This window comes from Neolamprologus brichardi, chromosome 7, assembly GCF_056152115.1.
Source record: "Neolamprologus brichardi isolate AB-2024 chromosome 7, ASM5615211v1, whole genome shotgun sequence".
Classification (NCBI taxonomy): Eukaryota; Metazoa; Chordata; class Actinopteri; order Cichliformes; family Cichlidae; genus Neolamprologus; species Neolamprologus brichardi.
Genome location: NC_142110.1, coordinates 61790952 through 61808506, shown reverse-complemented (window position 1 = coordinate 61808506; position 17555 = coordinate 61790952). Strand labels below are relative to the sequence as shown.

The 17555-nt window shown below is 39.2% G+C and overlaps 1 protein-coding gene and 1 long non-coding RNA gene across 2 annotated transcripts in view; both read right to left on the bottom strand.

Annotated features, from left to right (window-relative positions):
• The window catches only part of hydin (HYDIN axonemal central pair apparatus protein), a 61079-nt gene extending 57617 nt beyond the window's left edge, over positions 1 to 3462 (bottom strand). The window contains 3 exon segments of the mRNA XM_087842727.1: positions 1752 to 1788; positions 1790 to 1887; positions 3337 to 3462. Coding sequence (XP_087698853.1) covers positions 1752 to 1788; positions 1790 to 1887; positions 3337 to 3462 — 261 coding nt within the window.
• Positions 3463 to 6587: 3125 nt separating this feature from the next.
• LOC148102274 (uncharacterized) lies at positions 6588 to 10669 on the bottom strand. The gene is made up of 3 exons (XR_015719316.1): positions 10527 to 10669; positions 9231 to 9366; positions 6588 to 7952 (listed from the first exon to the last, which is right to left on the bottom strand). It is a non-coding gene; the product is annotated as an uncharacterized LOC148102274 (long non-coding RNA).
• Positions 10670 to 17555: the final 6886 nt, after the last annotated feature.

The window sequence follows — 17555 nt, the reverse complement described above, 5'->3', positions numbered from 1 at the left end:
GATATATACAGTGGGGCAAAAAAGTATTTAGTCAGCCACTGATTGTGCAAGTTCCCCCACTTAAAATGATGACAGAGGTCAGTAATTTGCACCAGAGGTACACTTCAACTGTGAGAGACAGAATGTGAAAAAAAAATCCATGAATTCACATGGTAGGATTTGTAAAGAATTTATTCGTAAATCAGGGTGGAAAATAAGTATTTGGTCAATAACAAAAATACAACTCAATACTTTGTAACATAACCTTTGTTGGCAATAACAGAGGTCAAACGTTTACTATAGGTCTTTACCAGGTTTGCACACACAGTAGCTGGTATTTTGGCCCATTCCTCCATGCAGATCTTCTCAAGAGCAGTGATGTTTTGGGGCTGTCGCCGAGCAACACGGACTTTCAACTCCCGCCACAGATTTTCTATGGGGTTGAGGGCTGGAGACTGGCTAGGCCACTCCAGGACTTTCAAATGCTTCTTACGGAGCCACTCCTTTGTTGCCCGGGCGGTGTGTTTTGGATCATTGTCATGTTGGAAGACCCAGCCTCGTTTCATCTTCAAAGTTCTCACTGATGGAAGGAGGTTTTGGCTCAAAATCTCACGATACTTGGCCCCATTCATTCTGTCCTTAACACGGATCAGTCGTCCTGTCCCCTTGGCAGAAAAACAGCCCCATAGCATGATGTTTCCACCCCCATGCTTCACAGTAGGTATGGTGTTCTTGGGATGCGACTCAGTATTCTTCTTCCTCCAAACACGACGAGTTGAGTTTATACCAAAAAGTTCTACTTTGGTTTCATCTGACCACATGACATTCTCCCAATCCTCTGCTGTATCATCCATGTGCTCTCTGGCAAACTTCAGACGGGCCTGGACATGCACTGGCTTCAGCAGCGGAACACGTCTGGCACTGCGGGATTTGATTCCCTGCCGTTGTAGTGTGTTACTGATGGTGACCTTTGTTACTTTGGTCCCAGCTCTCTGCAGGTCATTCACCAGGTCCCCCCGTGTGGTTCTGGGATCTTTGCTCACCGTTCTCATGATCATTTTGACCCCACGGGATGAGATCTTGCGTGGAGCCCCAGATCGAGGGAGATTATCAGTGGTCTTGTATGTCTTCCATTTTCTGATGATTGCTCCCACAGTTGATTTTTTCACACCAAGCTGCTTGCCTATTGTAGATTCACTCTTCCCAGTCTGGTGCAGGTCTACAATTCTTTTCCTGGTGTCCTTCGAAAGCTCTTTGGTCTTGGCCATGGCGGAGTTTGGAGTCTGACTGGTTGAGGCTGTGGACAGGTGTCTTTTATACAGATGATGAGGTCAAACAGGTGCCATTCATACAGGTAACGAGTGGGGGACAGAAAAGCTTCTTACAGAAGACGTTACAGGTCTGTGAGAGCCAGGGATTTTCCTTGTTTGAGGTGACCAAATACTTATTTTCCACCCTGATTTACGAATAAATTCTTTACAAATCCTACCATGTGAATTCATGGATTTTTTTTTCACATTCTGTCTCTCACAGTTGAAGTGTACCTCTGGTGCAAATTACTGACCTCTGTCATCATTTTAAGTGGGGGAACTTGCACAATCGGTGGCTGACTAAATACTTTTTTGCCCCACTGTATAACCCTGATTCCTCACAGGCATCTTAAACTAACTATTTTATATCAACCCTGTTGTGACCCTGTATTTTGTTGCCTGATTCGATCCTTCTTAGCTTAGCTATTGTATGCCCCAGTCAAATGTGAATGTCTCCTATACCTTGTTTTCACGTGAACTGAAGAAGACTGTGAAAGTGACATTCCATTCCTGGTGCAAACTTGACACGTCAATCATTTGGACTGACAACACAGAAATACTCTGAGTCCTGCTGCTCCAGCTTCACTTGCTGTGAAACCTTGGAATAAAAAAATTATCTAAACTTTAGAAAATTGCAAAAACCCAACACAGCAGCAAACACAAAGCTAGTGATGATTTATTAATCATCCCTTGGTGGTGTCTTGTACAGATCTCCTGCAATCAATAATTACCTTTTCCAGTAATTTTCCAATCTGTACAAACAACCTGACACTCCACATAAAATGCAACATTTTCTTTTTTCAAATGGCGATGCAATTGTTGCATGAGAGCTGGAATGTACGCTTTTTTGTTTCACTTGTTCTGTTGTCATTAAAATATCAGCTCACCAGCCATGTAGTGTTAAAAAGAATGTACTTTTTATCTATCTTATTAATTACTATACCATGTTATTGTTGAGGAAGCATAGTGGAAACTTGTAGGTCTGTCCAGGAGTGACATTCTGGAAGACCAGTTTAGATGGCTAGGGCTGAAAAAATGGCTGGTCCACATCTACAGAAGAAAGCTAGCAGCACACACAGATACAGGTAGAATCCCTCAGATTTTCTGGGTGACGGTACTTTGGGTGCTACCACAGAATTTATTACCAATTTGTTTTCTTCACTAGTATGGAAGCAAATGATGGATAAGATGTTGCACTAGTTAAGAAAATCCCTGCAGACTTTGTAAATACCTACAATGTGTTATATTCATATTCATTTAATGAATATGAGAGAAAACATAAACAAACAATCATTAAGAGGAAATATGGTGTAGCGATTGTTCTATGTCAACAGAGTGGCCTGGGGTGGAGTCTAACTCCTGGCCTGACTTATGATTTCAATCCAACTGTGTCCACTGTTCTTCAACCTGTCAAAGTTGTTTTTACAGCATAAGGAGGATCTGCACATTGTGCACATCTTTACAGTTAGTTTAGACAAGTCTAAATTGCTTGCCTTTGTCCTCTATCATTGCATCGCTGCTGACTGAAAGTAATACTTTCTCGGTTTATTGCTGTCAGGATAATTTAAAAATGACCTGCTGTGTTTTGCTCCCACTTATCACCTGCAGTGACCCGGACAGGAGGTTAGTCACATTTGCATTTGCATATTTGATGAGTCATCAAAAAATGCATAAAAGGTGAGATGCACAATTGGGCCTCATAAATATGATGAGGGGACATTTATTAATTTCAAAGGCAATTCATGAACTTTTGATGGCATTTCTGCTCCAAGTCTTCTATTAAATACTGCTTCTAAAAGTACAGCATTAAGTCACATTGGTTGTCCTCTGCCTGTCAATTAGCACCTGCTGACTAAGGGGAAGCAGTTTTGGTATGGTGTAAATACCCTTAGCAGACAGCACATGCTCTGTATTCAGGAGATTAATGATGACATAAGGAGAAATCCAGATGCCTTGTTTGTTTGTTTTTCAGGTCTCATACTACATCATTCTTTGTACTAGGTGGTTATTGAAATAGTGTGATATCAAAACATTAACCAGCATTTACTTTGTGATGTGTAGTGGTGTCCATGTCGAGGCATTCCAGGATGTGAGGTTGGTACGTGTCACCTGAGTTACTCATGCATTCATCTGTGGACTGCAACCTCTCCTGGGCGAAAACTGATGGAATCATCAGCAACCACACATTCACACAGACCTATTTACTGTCTCCTAATCAGCAGTAATGAGGCACTAACCACTAAAAGGTAACAAGTTCAAGAGCTCTAGGCTTTCATTGTAAAGCTTGACAGCTTCTAACTAATTGTGAGCATATATGTGAACACAAAGAATGTTAACAACCCTCCTGCTTGAGTGAAGGCCATCAGCAGCATTTTGACATTATCATATTTTCTGCACAATCCTGTGGCATCAGCCCACATGAAGCAAAGACACATCTAGCTGCACTTAACCTCTTACAAAATTAGGTCAGAAAAGGATTTTTGCTTAAAATTGAAATTAATAATGTAGCAGAGGGACTTATTGTATATGCAATATTAAAGAGCTGCCAGCTAGGTGTGCTTTCAAAATACACTACAATCTTTTATCAAAAGACAACAAAGTTACCTGAGTAAACACTATTCTTCCCTTCTTGAAATGATGAAATGACTTTTACAATAACATCATTTGGTGTAGCCCAAATGATGGACTGTAAGCACAGTGCTAAATATAAAAGCTGTGCTGCTTTATTAAAACTTATTTATTCAAATCATATTATATCTGTAAATTTGGGATATCATTGGAGAGCCAAAAATATCTAAACTTAAGTTTAATGTGTTTAGATAATTAGTGCATTTATTTTTGTATTTCTTAATGCAGATGAAAAACATTTTGTTGCGTAATTAAATATGAGATATGAACAAACAAATGTTGAAACCAGTATAATCTGTCACGCCTGACAAGGCAGACGTGAGGCATGGAGCGGCTGAGGATCCAAGTGCAGGCACGGGCAAAGGACTTATTGAGAGTTAACTTTATTTACAGAGGGACAAAAACGAAATACAAACAGGAGCTGAACATAACTGAAAAAACCCAAAGGGGGAAAATTAAACTTCACACAAAACTGAAAACAAGAAACTAGAAAACCTGGAATGTGGAGGAAACGGGATGACAAGCAGAGGCAATATGGAGGACAAAACGCAGAGTGAAACGCAGACACAACAGCAAAAAGCAGAAAAAACACAGGGCTTAAATACACATGCTGTAACGAGGGAGTGAGAAACAGGAGGGAAACACAGCTGGGACAAATTAGACATAACGAGACCAAGGAGGCAAAGCAGAACACACCGACATGGGACACAGACTGTCAAAGTAAAACAAGAAGCATAACACAGAAACGCCAACATGTACTACAAACAGAAAACCATAATTCACAGAATAAAACACAAAACACTGGATCGCAGACCCAGGACCGTGACACAATCAGCTAGGATATGCAACTCCTGGGGCAGCTGCAGTGGATTTTTTGGTGTTACTGTTCACTTATTCTGCTTAGAAGTTGCAGCTAAAAAAGATGACTAAAAAAGACGAAGGGCGATAGATGACTTAAGATTGTAAAATTGACTAGCTGCAGCAATAAACACCTAAAAGCATCTTGGTTCCTGTAATAATAATAATAATGGATTGGATTTATATAGCGCTTTACAATGCCACTATTCATTCACCCTCGCATTCACACACTGGTGGAGGCAAGCTACGGTTGTAGCCACAGCTGCCCTGGGGCAGACTGACAGAAGCGAGGCTGCCATATCGCGCCATTGGCCCCTCTGGCCATCACCAGTAGGCGGTAGGATAAAGTGTCTTGCCCAAAAACACAACGACCAGGACAGAGAGCCCGGGGATCTAACCGGCAACCTTCTGGTTACAGATGCGCTTGCCAACCCCCTGAGCCACGGTCTCTCTTTAGCCCTGTAGCCTAATATGGCTTTTTTCTCTCAACATCTGTTATATTTTTGAGGACGACTATTATGTTCACTAATTAATAACAGGCTTTTATTGTGGAAAACTACCTGGCCTGAAGCATTTTGTTACTTCCAATAGGTATCTGGGAGCTTTCATTTTGAAAACCAGACATTTTAAGACAGTAGCTTCCCATTAAGGCCTTTTATTTTGAAAATGTCACAGAGTTAAATGATGTTTATAAAGCAGAATAACTAAATGGCAAGCTTTATCTTTCAAATGTGACAAGTTCTAAAGCATACCTGATGATATATTATGGCTATGGAATAAAAATAGCGGCCTCTGCTGCACAGTAAAGAGGAACTTATGGGAATAGCTTTTCTGCTTGTCTTACTCTGACAGTTAATCACTCCCCTCTGTCTCTGAAAATTCTGACCGATTTTTGTCATAAATTGTTAAATATTTCAGAAAAAGTACATTTAACAAAAGTAATGTTCTAATGTTTTGGTGCTTTAACTACATATATTTCCATGGTGAATGGAGATGGCTCCGCTATGTGTGGAAATTCTCCAGAAAAATATTAAATTTTACTTTATGAAGCAATTTTTGAATTTTAAAAATCTGAACAAGTAAGCAGATAAGTCTTAAATTTCATGTGGCATTGAAAAACGTTGTAAGTAACGCTGGAGGAAATAAAGCAGTGGCACTAAAATTGCTGAGTTGAGGTAAATACAAAAAAACCTCATTGCAGTCAGGTATTGATTTTTCTTCCATAAAAGAAGAGAGAGTAATTATTCAGACAATCTGTTATTTGAAACACGATTTTTAAAAAGATGAAACGATGTTCAAAATGTAGCTCAGAGGAAAATGGGCCCCTGTTAATTCATGAGACAAATCTGGCTCACAAAGTTGCTGTAGTGCCTTCAATTCTATGTCACTTGCATGCGGTGATATTACCATAACTTTCATAATACACTGTAAAAAAATATTCCGTAGAAAAACGGAAAATGTCCTGGTAATTTTCTGCCAGTACATTTTCTGTTTTTTTACGGAGGTTTGACGGACATTTCTGTAAATAATAAAACGGAAAATTCTGTAGATTTACAGTATACTCTCTGTACTATTTATGGACATTTCCTTCAGCTATAAAACGGAAAATTTCGTTTATTCACAGTATATTTTCTGTATCATTAACTGATATTTTCCGTTAATAGAAAAATTGAAATTTCTGTTTATATTACTATTTCCAAGCACTTCTTTTCACTGTAACTCATTAAATATAGTTCTTTATATCCTTAAACGTACATTTCTATGCAATTACAACAGAGTGTGCTCAAAAATTCATAAATTAAAACTTAAATTAATTTGTGCTTCATACACAACAACATTGGTACAATTAATGTTAAATATTCTTTTATTCTCCTTATCTCAAACACTATACTAAAATATAAGGACAGCATCCATCTTGTCATAAAATGACTAAACAGCTGATACATGAACAAAATAAGCTTTCACAAGCTTTCAAATTTGAGCATTTTTATTTCCTTGAAATCAGGTTGCCCTCGTGTAAATGTGTTTATTTACATTCATTCAAGTGGCTACCAAGTGTTTTCTTCAAACAGGACACCTGACAAACAAAAAATGTCATATTTAACGATATGTTCACATTTAATAATATCCAGAGTACCTTTTAGTTAGAATCACTGCCTTGTGGTAGTTTTGCCTCAGCCAAATGGTTAAGGTGTGGTTTACACCCAAGTCTGTCCACTTATGATACAGTATACACATGTAGTCAGTTATAGCCAAACACATTTGATTACTGAATTACATTCACTTCATTAATGAAGTGAATGCAATTCACATTTGTGTGAACATTTGTCTGAGATTAACTCTTTGGGGTCTTTACCTTACAATATAACATACTTGAGTCAAAATTTGTTGACTGTTTAAGTGGTGCCACATGAATAAAACTGAACAGATCTAAAGAAGATGTTCCTGAACTTTGGGTTTATTCGAACAGGACGGATGGATAACCACAGGACTTTTCCCCATATGATAACTGAAACACAAAATAAATTAGGACAGATTACTGTCCCAAACGTAAAGATAAAAGTGTACTTGTTACAAGTTACTGGACTTGTTTTGTCAGTGAGGAGCAAAGTACAATTAGAAGTGCTTGTTCTGATGAAAAGTTAAACTGTAAACAGCAGCGTAGTAAATAAGGATCTGTGTCCACGAATCCTCAGCAGTGACAACACTTAAACATCATAGTTCAAAATCCTTAATGCACACCTTTTTCTCCACGGTGTTCAAATTCTTCTAGCTGTTTAAGTAGAGAAAAAGTCTGACATATTTCATGACCATTAAATGTTAGACCAGGCTCTGAAAACAAGGTTACGGTTACAAACAAAAACCTCTGCTTGTGCGCACAGACCCTAAATCACAACAAATAAGACAATAGTAAGACAAATTACTACAAAGTCTTGTTACCATTCTTCATATACCAGTGTGACAAAGTCCTGAATGCAGCCTGCATGTTAGTACATCAAGGTCCAACTGAGCTTTAAATAAAATACACTCAGCTTTTCCTTGGATTTTCAGAGTTGCTCAGTCGAGTGTAACCCTGACTGCTGCAGTTCCTGTATGAACAGGAACTGCAGCAGTCGGGGTTAACGTGTCGCTGTGTTGCTCCTCCATGTCAGCCATTGAGACTAGTCGCAATTTATTCTGAGGAAAAAAAGAGAAACAACAAGACATTTTTAAAAAGTTTGTATTTTTATAATTTTTTTTACCTAGAACATAAACAACAAACAAAAAAATTATTAGGGCTGTGCGATATGACAATATATATCAGATGACGATATAAAAATGTCTATGGTTTCATATTATACACTATTGTTTGTTTTGTGGTGTTGCAAAATAAACTGTTTACGGCAATATTTTTTTCATGATTTTGAATGTCACTGTAGTTGCTATATTATTTCTTAAAGTTCTCTCTTTCTCTTATACTTACAATAACCACACTATGGACGGACAAGTGACTGCTTTTACGCGTACTTTCGTTACCAACAATGACGGTAAAACCATTATGTGGCTCCGCCCTCCGCTTGTTTATTTTCCACATAAACCTTTCACAATAAAGCTCAAGTTTCTGTTGAGACTGAAATGATATACATTATTCTCAAACATAAAATTACAGAATATGCATCAAACAAATGACCTAAAATAAAAACATGAAGTGACTATAAATGGCGCTTACAGTCATCACAAAGATGAAGGCACAGAGAATACCAGCATGGCCAGCAAGAATGAGGCAGAACCAACTAGCTCCAAACAGAAGGACCAGTCAAAAGAAATCAAGGACCTTATTGTTAAACGAGGAGCTACCTCTGTAGCATGGACATGGTTTGGTTATGAAAAGTCTGACACGCCCCAGAAAACTGTACTATGCAAATTATGCCACAAACTGGTCCCCACCACCACTCAAACACGACAAACCTGTTTAACCACCTACACAAGAATCACGTGAAAGAGTTTCAAGAGAGTTTACGAATGAAAAGCAAAAAAGAGCTGTCAGGTGCTCAAAGTAATCCTTAGACTCAAACGTTAGAACAGGCTTTTCCTTGCAGCACGCCGTGTAATAAATACTCAGAAAGAAAATGGCGGCCGTTTAAACTCATGTCTAAAAATGTATAGTTTCACGCATCGGTCAAAACACTCGACTCCAGGTACACGACGCCCAACTGAAAACACTTCACATAAGTTGAGTTGCCCGAGAATCACATAATTTACAGAAAATGCACTATTTTGTGATATATATCATTATCAGGAGAGATGTCTTACAATGGGATGTGAGATTTTGGTGATATCACACAGCCCTACAAAGGATTATAATTCACGTAGAGTTGCATACACATAACACCATTCTATTGCAACAAAAGCAGTTTATAATCAAAGTGACATACATACCTTGAAAAACTAAATCAACCACAACATTAAACTCACCTTGTTTCTGTAGAGATGGTGATCAGGGTTTTTCTTCATTTCCTGAGACCAGCTGCTCTGGATCATCACCAGCTTGTATCTTCATCTTTTTTTTCCACTCAGGGAAGTCTTTCCTTTTCTTGACCATTGCTCTGCACTGGAAAACCAAAGTGTGTGATCAAAGGTGAAATAAGGGATATTTTCCCACTGCAGGACTTAGAGTGCTTCAAGTAGTGATAGCTGTTGATCTATTTCTCAAATAATCTGTAAGGATCTGGATTTTTAAGAAAGATACAAATATCTCTGCTTATATTTGGCTAAAAGCTTGATATAGACACAACAGTTTATAATATGTCAGCATCCCCCACAAGGCATATAAAGCCCCTGCACACCAGCACTGCGCTTACATTATAGTTCAATCAAGAAATAGTTATTATTGATTTATTATTGAATTTCTTTAGTAATAATTATTAGTATTTAATCACATTAGCACAGTGGGGTGACAAAAATATTCCACATACTAGAAATGCTGCTCAGTATTTCATAAATTACATTTTCAACAAATGTTGGAGTAAAAACACAGTTACAGGGAAAATGTGTCTGTCTGTAAATATTAATATTAACTAAACATTTCTATGTGCTACAAAATAGACATAATTGTAAATGTGCTGAGGTGAAACTATACTTTCAATAATATTACCACTACAGTCATTTAACCACCGAAATAATCTATGCTGGTCAGCTAGCTAAAAGTCTTTACTTTAGCAGCCCAAATCAGAGGCTAACATTAGCATTTGCTAGCGTCAGCCAGAAAGGTCTGAGGCTTAAACTAGGGTTAGTGTAACTTTGCCTGAAACCCTTTAAAGTGTATAGTAGAGCCAACTGTAAAACACAGGTATTGATACAGTACTTATTAGAGTCCTAGAATAATTTCTAGAACCATGAAGTTCTCTCTTTTCCCAGTTATCCACATCGCTGACTTTTGCTAATTAGCTAGTTAGCAGTCACAGCTGTGTAATACCCAGAGAGACACAGACAGCTAACTATAATATTTATGAAAACTGGTTCGGCCACTGAAGGGCAAAACTGGTGGTATCACAGTAAAATTATTTTAACATTAACTAAAATGGAAAGCGTAAGTCATGTTAAACCTAAATAACAATTATTTTAAAAAATGAGTCAGCAAAATATTCCTGACTTGTCTGGAGACAGCCAAAACCAGTTAACAATTAAATTAACAATTCTTTCTAAATAAAAACGCGGAGTCTTTTGAAAAACATTATTTTAATAAAAGGAAACATGAGTTTTAATACTTACCACAGAAATTTGAAGGCAGTTTCTCCAACTTCAGAGTCCAAAATCCAGATGAAGCCTGAAATAAGCCTAATGGCTGCTCTTGCGCTTACTTTTCCCTCCTTTTCGGGTTCTTTTTACCACAATGCATTGCAGTAGTTGAGAAATACAGAAAAATACCTGTAAATGACTAATACGGAAAATTTCTTCACGTTTATACAGTAGATTGTACTGTATTTTTACGGATTTTTTTTACAGTGTAGAACTGGCAGACTATATTAGTTCACAGGGAAAAAAGCCAAAAAGAACATATTACTCTCACCCTTCTTCATTTGCTCTCCTTCGAATGTTTATCACGGCAAAGCAAGGATGCCTTTTTCTTAATCTGAATAGCACTCATTTTGAAAAAAGTTTTGTAGTAAACCTGCAAGACAGGAAAGAGAAGAGAAGTCATGGACAGATAAACTGGACACCCAGTTTATACTAATGGCTACACTGGAAAGAAGAAAAATCATGACTCACTTCAAACAACATCACTCTGTGTTCCTAAAAGGCTAAAACTGTGTAAAGATCACATTCACTTGTGTTTCCTTTTATACTTCCTTACGGTGCAGTAATGTAAAGTTTTATATTCAATTTCAGACTTGGTTCAGAACACAAAAATGCAATGCTTTCCCAGCGTGATGTTTTCTCATCTCTTGACTGTTTAATGAGATTTTAGCTGGACCATTAAAAAATAGACAAAACACAGGTGTATTAAAAAAAAAGTTTGCTCTCTATTATCTGAGGTGCAATATTGCTGTGACACCGTTAGGATCCAGTTACTACATTTAAAAGAACTCAAAACAGATTCTGTTTAAACCAAAATTATTTAATTACAGTCATGTTTAGAAGTGGGTTGAGAAGTGTCTATACACTCATCATGGACATGAATGTCACTGTAGTTTTGAGCTTTTAAGGATTTCTTTGAACTGATCTTTTTCTGGGGTGGAATGACTGTATAGTACACTATAAAATCTTTTTTTTTAAAAAAAACAAAACTTAGGTGCACAAGTTTGAATGTACTTTTCTCTAATTTTTCCTTATATTGATTTTCTCTAATCCATACAGGGTCAAAAGTATACAAATATACATACAGTCTGACTAATATTTCGTGAAATGTCCCTTACCAAAGTGGCACCTAAAACCAGACACTTTTATCCTCATCAGCAAACCTCTGGATATTTGATCGTTCTTCTTGGCAGAAGAGTTGATTTCAACTGGTTGTTTCCTGGCATGGACACAGATTTTCAGTGTAATCTGCAAATATTCAATAGAGTTGAAATCAGGACTTCAGCAATTATTGACCTGTTGAAAGGCTCAGCTGTGTCCAGGTTTCAAAGGTCTAAGTGGTGATTTAAGGCGAAGCTGAAGAATTAAGAAGAAAACAGACACTGTCAGGTTGCTGGGTCGTTGGTCCAGCCTGACAGTGAGTTTATTTTGTATTTATGATTGCTTTTTGCTGCATTTTTGGAGATGTTTAAGTTCAAGTTTTTACAGTTAGTACGGAGTTTAGTCTTTTTTATATTTCTAGTTCATGTTTTCTTGCCTCTGGCTCATTCCTGTGTCTCATCTGAGAGTCTGTTATGTCCTTTGTGTATGTTTCCTCAGTCATGTCTGTGTTTCCCTCCATTTCTCTAGCTCACTTTCTCTTTCTTCGTCTCTCGTCTCCCTTTTCTGTTCCCATGTCTCCCCTGTCTGTCATGTGTATCCATGTGTGTTCTCCCTCAGTGTTTCCTGTTTTATTTTGACAGTCCCTCTCATCCTGTGTTCAGTGTGTTTAGTCCCAGCTGTGTTCCCCATGTGTTTATATTGTGTGAGTTTCCCTTTATGCCTGGTCAGGTTGAATGGGTCAGGTTAAACGTTTCAAGAACTTTTCATTTTACACAAAGCTTTCCCTCCATCAGGCACAAAAAGGATGGTTGTCTGGTTCATTGCCTGGCAACGTACTCTACAGCGTCCCAATATACTCTTTGCTGATTGGCTCAAAGCCCTAACAGTTGAAAGTTGATATAATGCTGAATGGTCTATTTCAAAATGTTTTTAAAGACGTAATTTTTGATTGTTGATGTGTTTTTGATTAACATCATTTTAATATTTCTTCAAATAAGAGAACTGAAACGTTTTTGCACACTGCCTCGATTTTTTTTAACTTCCCTCTTTCATCCAGAAAGAAGAAACAACAACAACAAATATTACTAAGAAAAATGCGCACAGAAATCACCAAACACTCGTGTTGTGCAAGTACTATACCAAACAGCTATACAGGCCTTTCATATATATAAAAATACAGAACTTTAAGATGTACTGTTTAAACTTTAACATGCTATCTGAACTTAAGCTATTTGAAGACTTAAGAAGTGTGTTGAATTTGATCTTGAGTTTAATTAAAGAAGCCTACTTTGCCCTGTTTCACAGAGTACGGCTTGGTTCACTGCGTCTGAAAATTTTTCAAAGGGGAAAGAAATTATGTATCTCTATAACCCACAGATACAATAAAATAATTCTGATTATATGTCTTATACTATGTATTAAATACAAAATCCTGCTCTCTTACACACAGACACACAAGCAGTCACCACCACATCCATTAAAACCAAACATCAGCTGAGCACTCTGTGTTCAAGAGGGTTATTGTGCAGGCATATGAGACACAAAAGGAATTTGAAAGCCCAGTGAGCACGATTAAAGGGCAGGAAGCTCCAATTAAATCTGCAGGTCCACTTTATCCCCCCTGACTGATTACTCATGACTTACAGTACATATCTAAACTGATGAGACACTTTGATCATCCAGCATTTCTAAGTCTTAGGCTTTTGTTTAAGTTTCCAGTTTAAACATTTGTATTTCTAATTTTCTTAGTTACTATCTGCTCAGGTTATATTTATAGTTCTAGTCTTTAGGTTTTTGATACTGTTCCTCCCCTGTTTTCCTCATTTCATGTTTAGTCTCCCTTGTCTTCATGTTCGTTTATCTCCTGTGTCTGATTTCCGTGTTTCCTTTCTGTCTCCCCAGTTGGCAGAGGACATATGTCCCCATGTCTGTCTCGTCCCCAGTCCCAGTGTCAACCCCACGTCTTAGTGTGTGTGCATGTTTCCTGTTTTATTTTGATAGTCCCATGTCCTGTGTTTGTTGTATTCAGTTTTGCTTCCTCCCTGTCATGTCTTTTTGTATTTAGTCCACCGTCTTCCTCTGCCTGTTGTTGTGTTGTCTCACATTGCTGTGTATTCCCCTGCTGTCCTTGTGTCCCTCTCTTCTCTTAGCTTTTTTAGCTTAGCTTTCCCCAGTTCCTGATCCTGGTTTCTAGTTTTCAGTTCTCAGTTTCCAATCAATGTTAGGTTTTGTTTACATGTATAGCTTAGGATTTTGGCTGTTCCCTGACTCAGGCTAAGGAGGCACTGAGAGCTGGCCCAGGTCATTGGTCCTCCTCTTCCACGGCACTGCAGCTTAATTCCTCCATTACTACGTCACCACAGCAGCAGGAGTCTTCTACATCACTGCAGCTGCAGCAGCGGAAGAAATTTTCCATGTCTCTCCTCCTCCAGGTCCCAAGTTTTTTTTTAAAAGACTAAGCTGTCCTGAGTCTGAGTGTTTAGATTCTAAGACTGTTTATTCTGATGCCTTTTCCTCAATTAAAAAAAAAAGTTTTCATCATGCTCCTTCCAAGCCTGGAAGTATTACTACAGAGACTGGTAACTCCAGCTCAGAGAATTTAGAAGACTGTTTTCTTCACTCTCCTCCCGAGCCTGGAAACTTTATAGCCCCTTTTCTGTTAGTACCTGCGCGCATTGACTTGGCACAGTTTACCACCGTTTTCTATTAGGTCATAGTACCTGGTACCCGGTACTTTTTCAGTACCTACTCAGCCGGGGTTCCAAACAATCCGAGCAGGTACTAAAATGTGACGTCGTCACACTGCATGACACTGATTGGCTGGTCAGTAGTGTCACTCAATGAGTCATGAGAGCTTCTCATTCACGAAAGTCAAAACCATCATCTTTGAAACCCAGCAACGAGGGAAATAGCTCCCAAAAAAAATGCAGTGATCCTTGAGTCTGACGAAAAGCCACAGACCAAGCAGCAGGTAAATTCTTGCCTAAATGTCCACCTTTAGTCTTCGTATCGCACATTATTGACGTCGTGGGACGTGCAGATGCATTGCTATGTTGACAAGCATGCACACAAGGTAGTACTAGGTTGTAATGGGAAACCAGTCGATCCAAGCCAAGTTGTGGTGATGAGGGGGTGAGTCGATCCGACTAGCTGCTAATGGATGAGGGCCTTGAGATTGTTTATTCCAAGGCTTTGTTACCCACTTCCGGATAATAACAGTTTTTCTGGAACTGTTGTGCAGCTAAACTGGGCCAATTACAAATTGAATCTTTGCCCAGGCGGAATTCAGCAGTGTTGGGACTAACGCGTTATTAAGTAACGCGTTACAGTAACTACGTTATTATTGTGGTAACGAGCACGGTAACTAGTTATGCCAAAATCAGGAACGCGTTAATCATTACTGGGATTTAGATAGGCTCGTTATTCATTACTTCTTGTGGTGGCTATCGCGGAGCTTCGACAGATTCATTAGCAAGTGGTGGAGGCCAGCAGGTGGATGAGGGAAAGGGGAGGCAGGAGGAGCAGAGACCCGAGGGGTCCGAGTGTCAGGTGAACTGAACTTCAGGTAAGAAGTTATGACCTGCAGTCTGTCTGGGTCAGATATAAACTAGGTTTAGGTGGAGTTTATTTTCGTTATGCTGACTTTTTCGTACTGGGTACTTTGCTAGCATGACGAGTTTCTATACAGCTGGGTGGGTGCTATGATGTTACTGATGTTGAACTTTATTTTGTTCATAAGGTTAGTTAGTAGAGTTTCCAACCATCCCGTAAAAACGGAATTGTCTTGTATTCAGAGAATACGACCGTATGACTGGGTCGACCTTGGCGCAGGAGGTTGGGAAGCGCATCTGTAACCGGAAGGTTGTTGGTTCGATCCCCGGGCTCTCTGTCCTGGTCGTTGTGTCCTTGGGCAAGACATTTTACCCTACCGCCTACTGGTGTTGGCCAGAGGGGCCGATGGCGCGATATGGCAGCCTCGCTTCTGTCAGTCTGCCCCAAGGCAGCTGTGGCTACAACTGTAGCTTGCTTCTACCAGTGTGTGAGAGTGAATAAATAATGGAATTGTAAAGCGCTTTGGGTGCCTTGAAAAGCGCTATATAAATCCAATCCATTAATATTTAAAATATTATGCGTTTCGCATTGAGGTGAAAAGGAACGTAGTTTGTCCCGGACTTCAGCTAAAATGAAAAAGACACAAAGCTGGAGTTATTCTGTGCCTTTGCTGCACAGCTGCCTCTTCTTCTCTCATCCTCTCCCCTCCCTCTCCTGTTTCTACTTCAATCATGAAACTCATCAATGATCAGCTGATTGGCTTTTGACATGAATGAGTTGAAGGGAAGTTATAAACTGTTACTGAGAGACAAATAACATCAGGATCCTTTTTTTATGTAGCTGACAGCTGGTAACTGTGCAGGGGCAGGTCCAGCAAAGTTTTGCCAAGGGGACCAGGTAGGGCATTAACAGGGAGAGGGGGGCACAAAGAAATACTTTTCTTTCTTATTCTCATTTAAAATATCTAGCTTTTATTAAATAATTATCTGAATCTTACAACAAACGATTGATAGATTGATGCATATATACCATCAAAACGGTGAACATCGCTGTCACAACAGCGTTTGTTTTCATTCAAAGGCTTTATGATTTTTCCTATAATGGTGGCCGTTCTCTAGTCAAAATGCCCGGGCTGATTTTTTGTCCCAGTCCAGCCCTGTATGCAGCTCATCTGCAGTCTGGTGTTACCTACATCTTCCTATTCGGAAGGCAGAATTTCCGAGTTCTGAGTACAATCAAAGCACCACGACTGCAGTTTTTGTGTTGGATGTAAAAAGCGCACGTGACGCTGTGATGTAGGCTAGAATCATGGCGGCGGTCAATGATGGTCCAGGTGTGGGATTTCTCTCGTGGAAATATGCACATTATTTTTTCCTTTCTATTGGTAGGTGGCACAGTGCACCTGTGGGAAGTAAGCAAGCTAGAAGACTGGCAATCTGGCTGGGTATCCAGTTACGGAAGAAACACATTAACAAGAGAATTCTGAGTAAAACCAAAGTTACTTTCCCTAGTAACTAGTTACTTTGAAAGTAACAAATAACTTGAAGTAACTGAGTTACTTTTGATAGAGGTAACTAGTAATGTAACTAAGTTACTAATTTAAAGTAACTTACCCAACACTGGAATTCAGAGACTGAGTTTGAGGCCTTAGATTGTTCTGGTCCCCCGGAGGTTCTCGTTTCATTCTCTGCTGGGGGCTCAGCTGTCTCTGCTGGGGGGTCAGGCAAGCTTGCCCAGCTAACCATTGTCTCCACATTGTAGCCTGAGCCTGAGAAGCCTCATGTGCTGTGTAGCCCTAGCTGCTGCATCCTTAACAGGCTGTGTACCCTGCACAGCTACAGCTAGCCAGAGCTCTTTGTACTTTCTGGTTCTGCTCCACCAGAGGTCCTTGCTCCATCTAGTTTGTCTCTGCCTGAACTAGTGGTTACTGCACTACCCAATCCTGCACTGCTCAAGGGTTCCCATCCCTGTCAACACCAGCCACCATTCAAGCCGCCCAAGGGCTACCACCACGCCACACCACGCCAATACCAACGCTGGCCATTTGACTTCTCCTTGCTTTCTCCCCAGTTTCTAGATTTTTATTGCACGTTTCTAGTTTTCAGTTCTTAGTTTCCAATATTAGGTTTTGTTTTCATGTATTTAGTTTAGTGCTTTGTTGCTGCAAATAAAAGCTGCCTCTTTCAGTAATCTCTTTTGTGTTCGAGTCTTGCATCTGGGTCCAACTCCAGCCTGCTACACAACACCACCATGACATGTTTTTGTTTCTAACTTCTCCCATGTGAATAAATGAAAAAGCAGTCAAAGTTGCATTAAATAGGACGCATTCATATTTAAGTTGAAATGTTA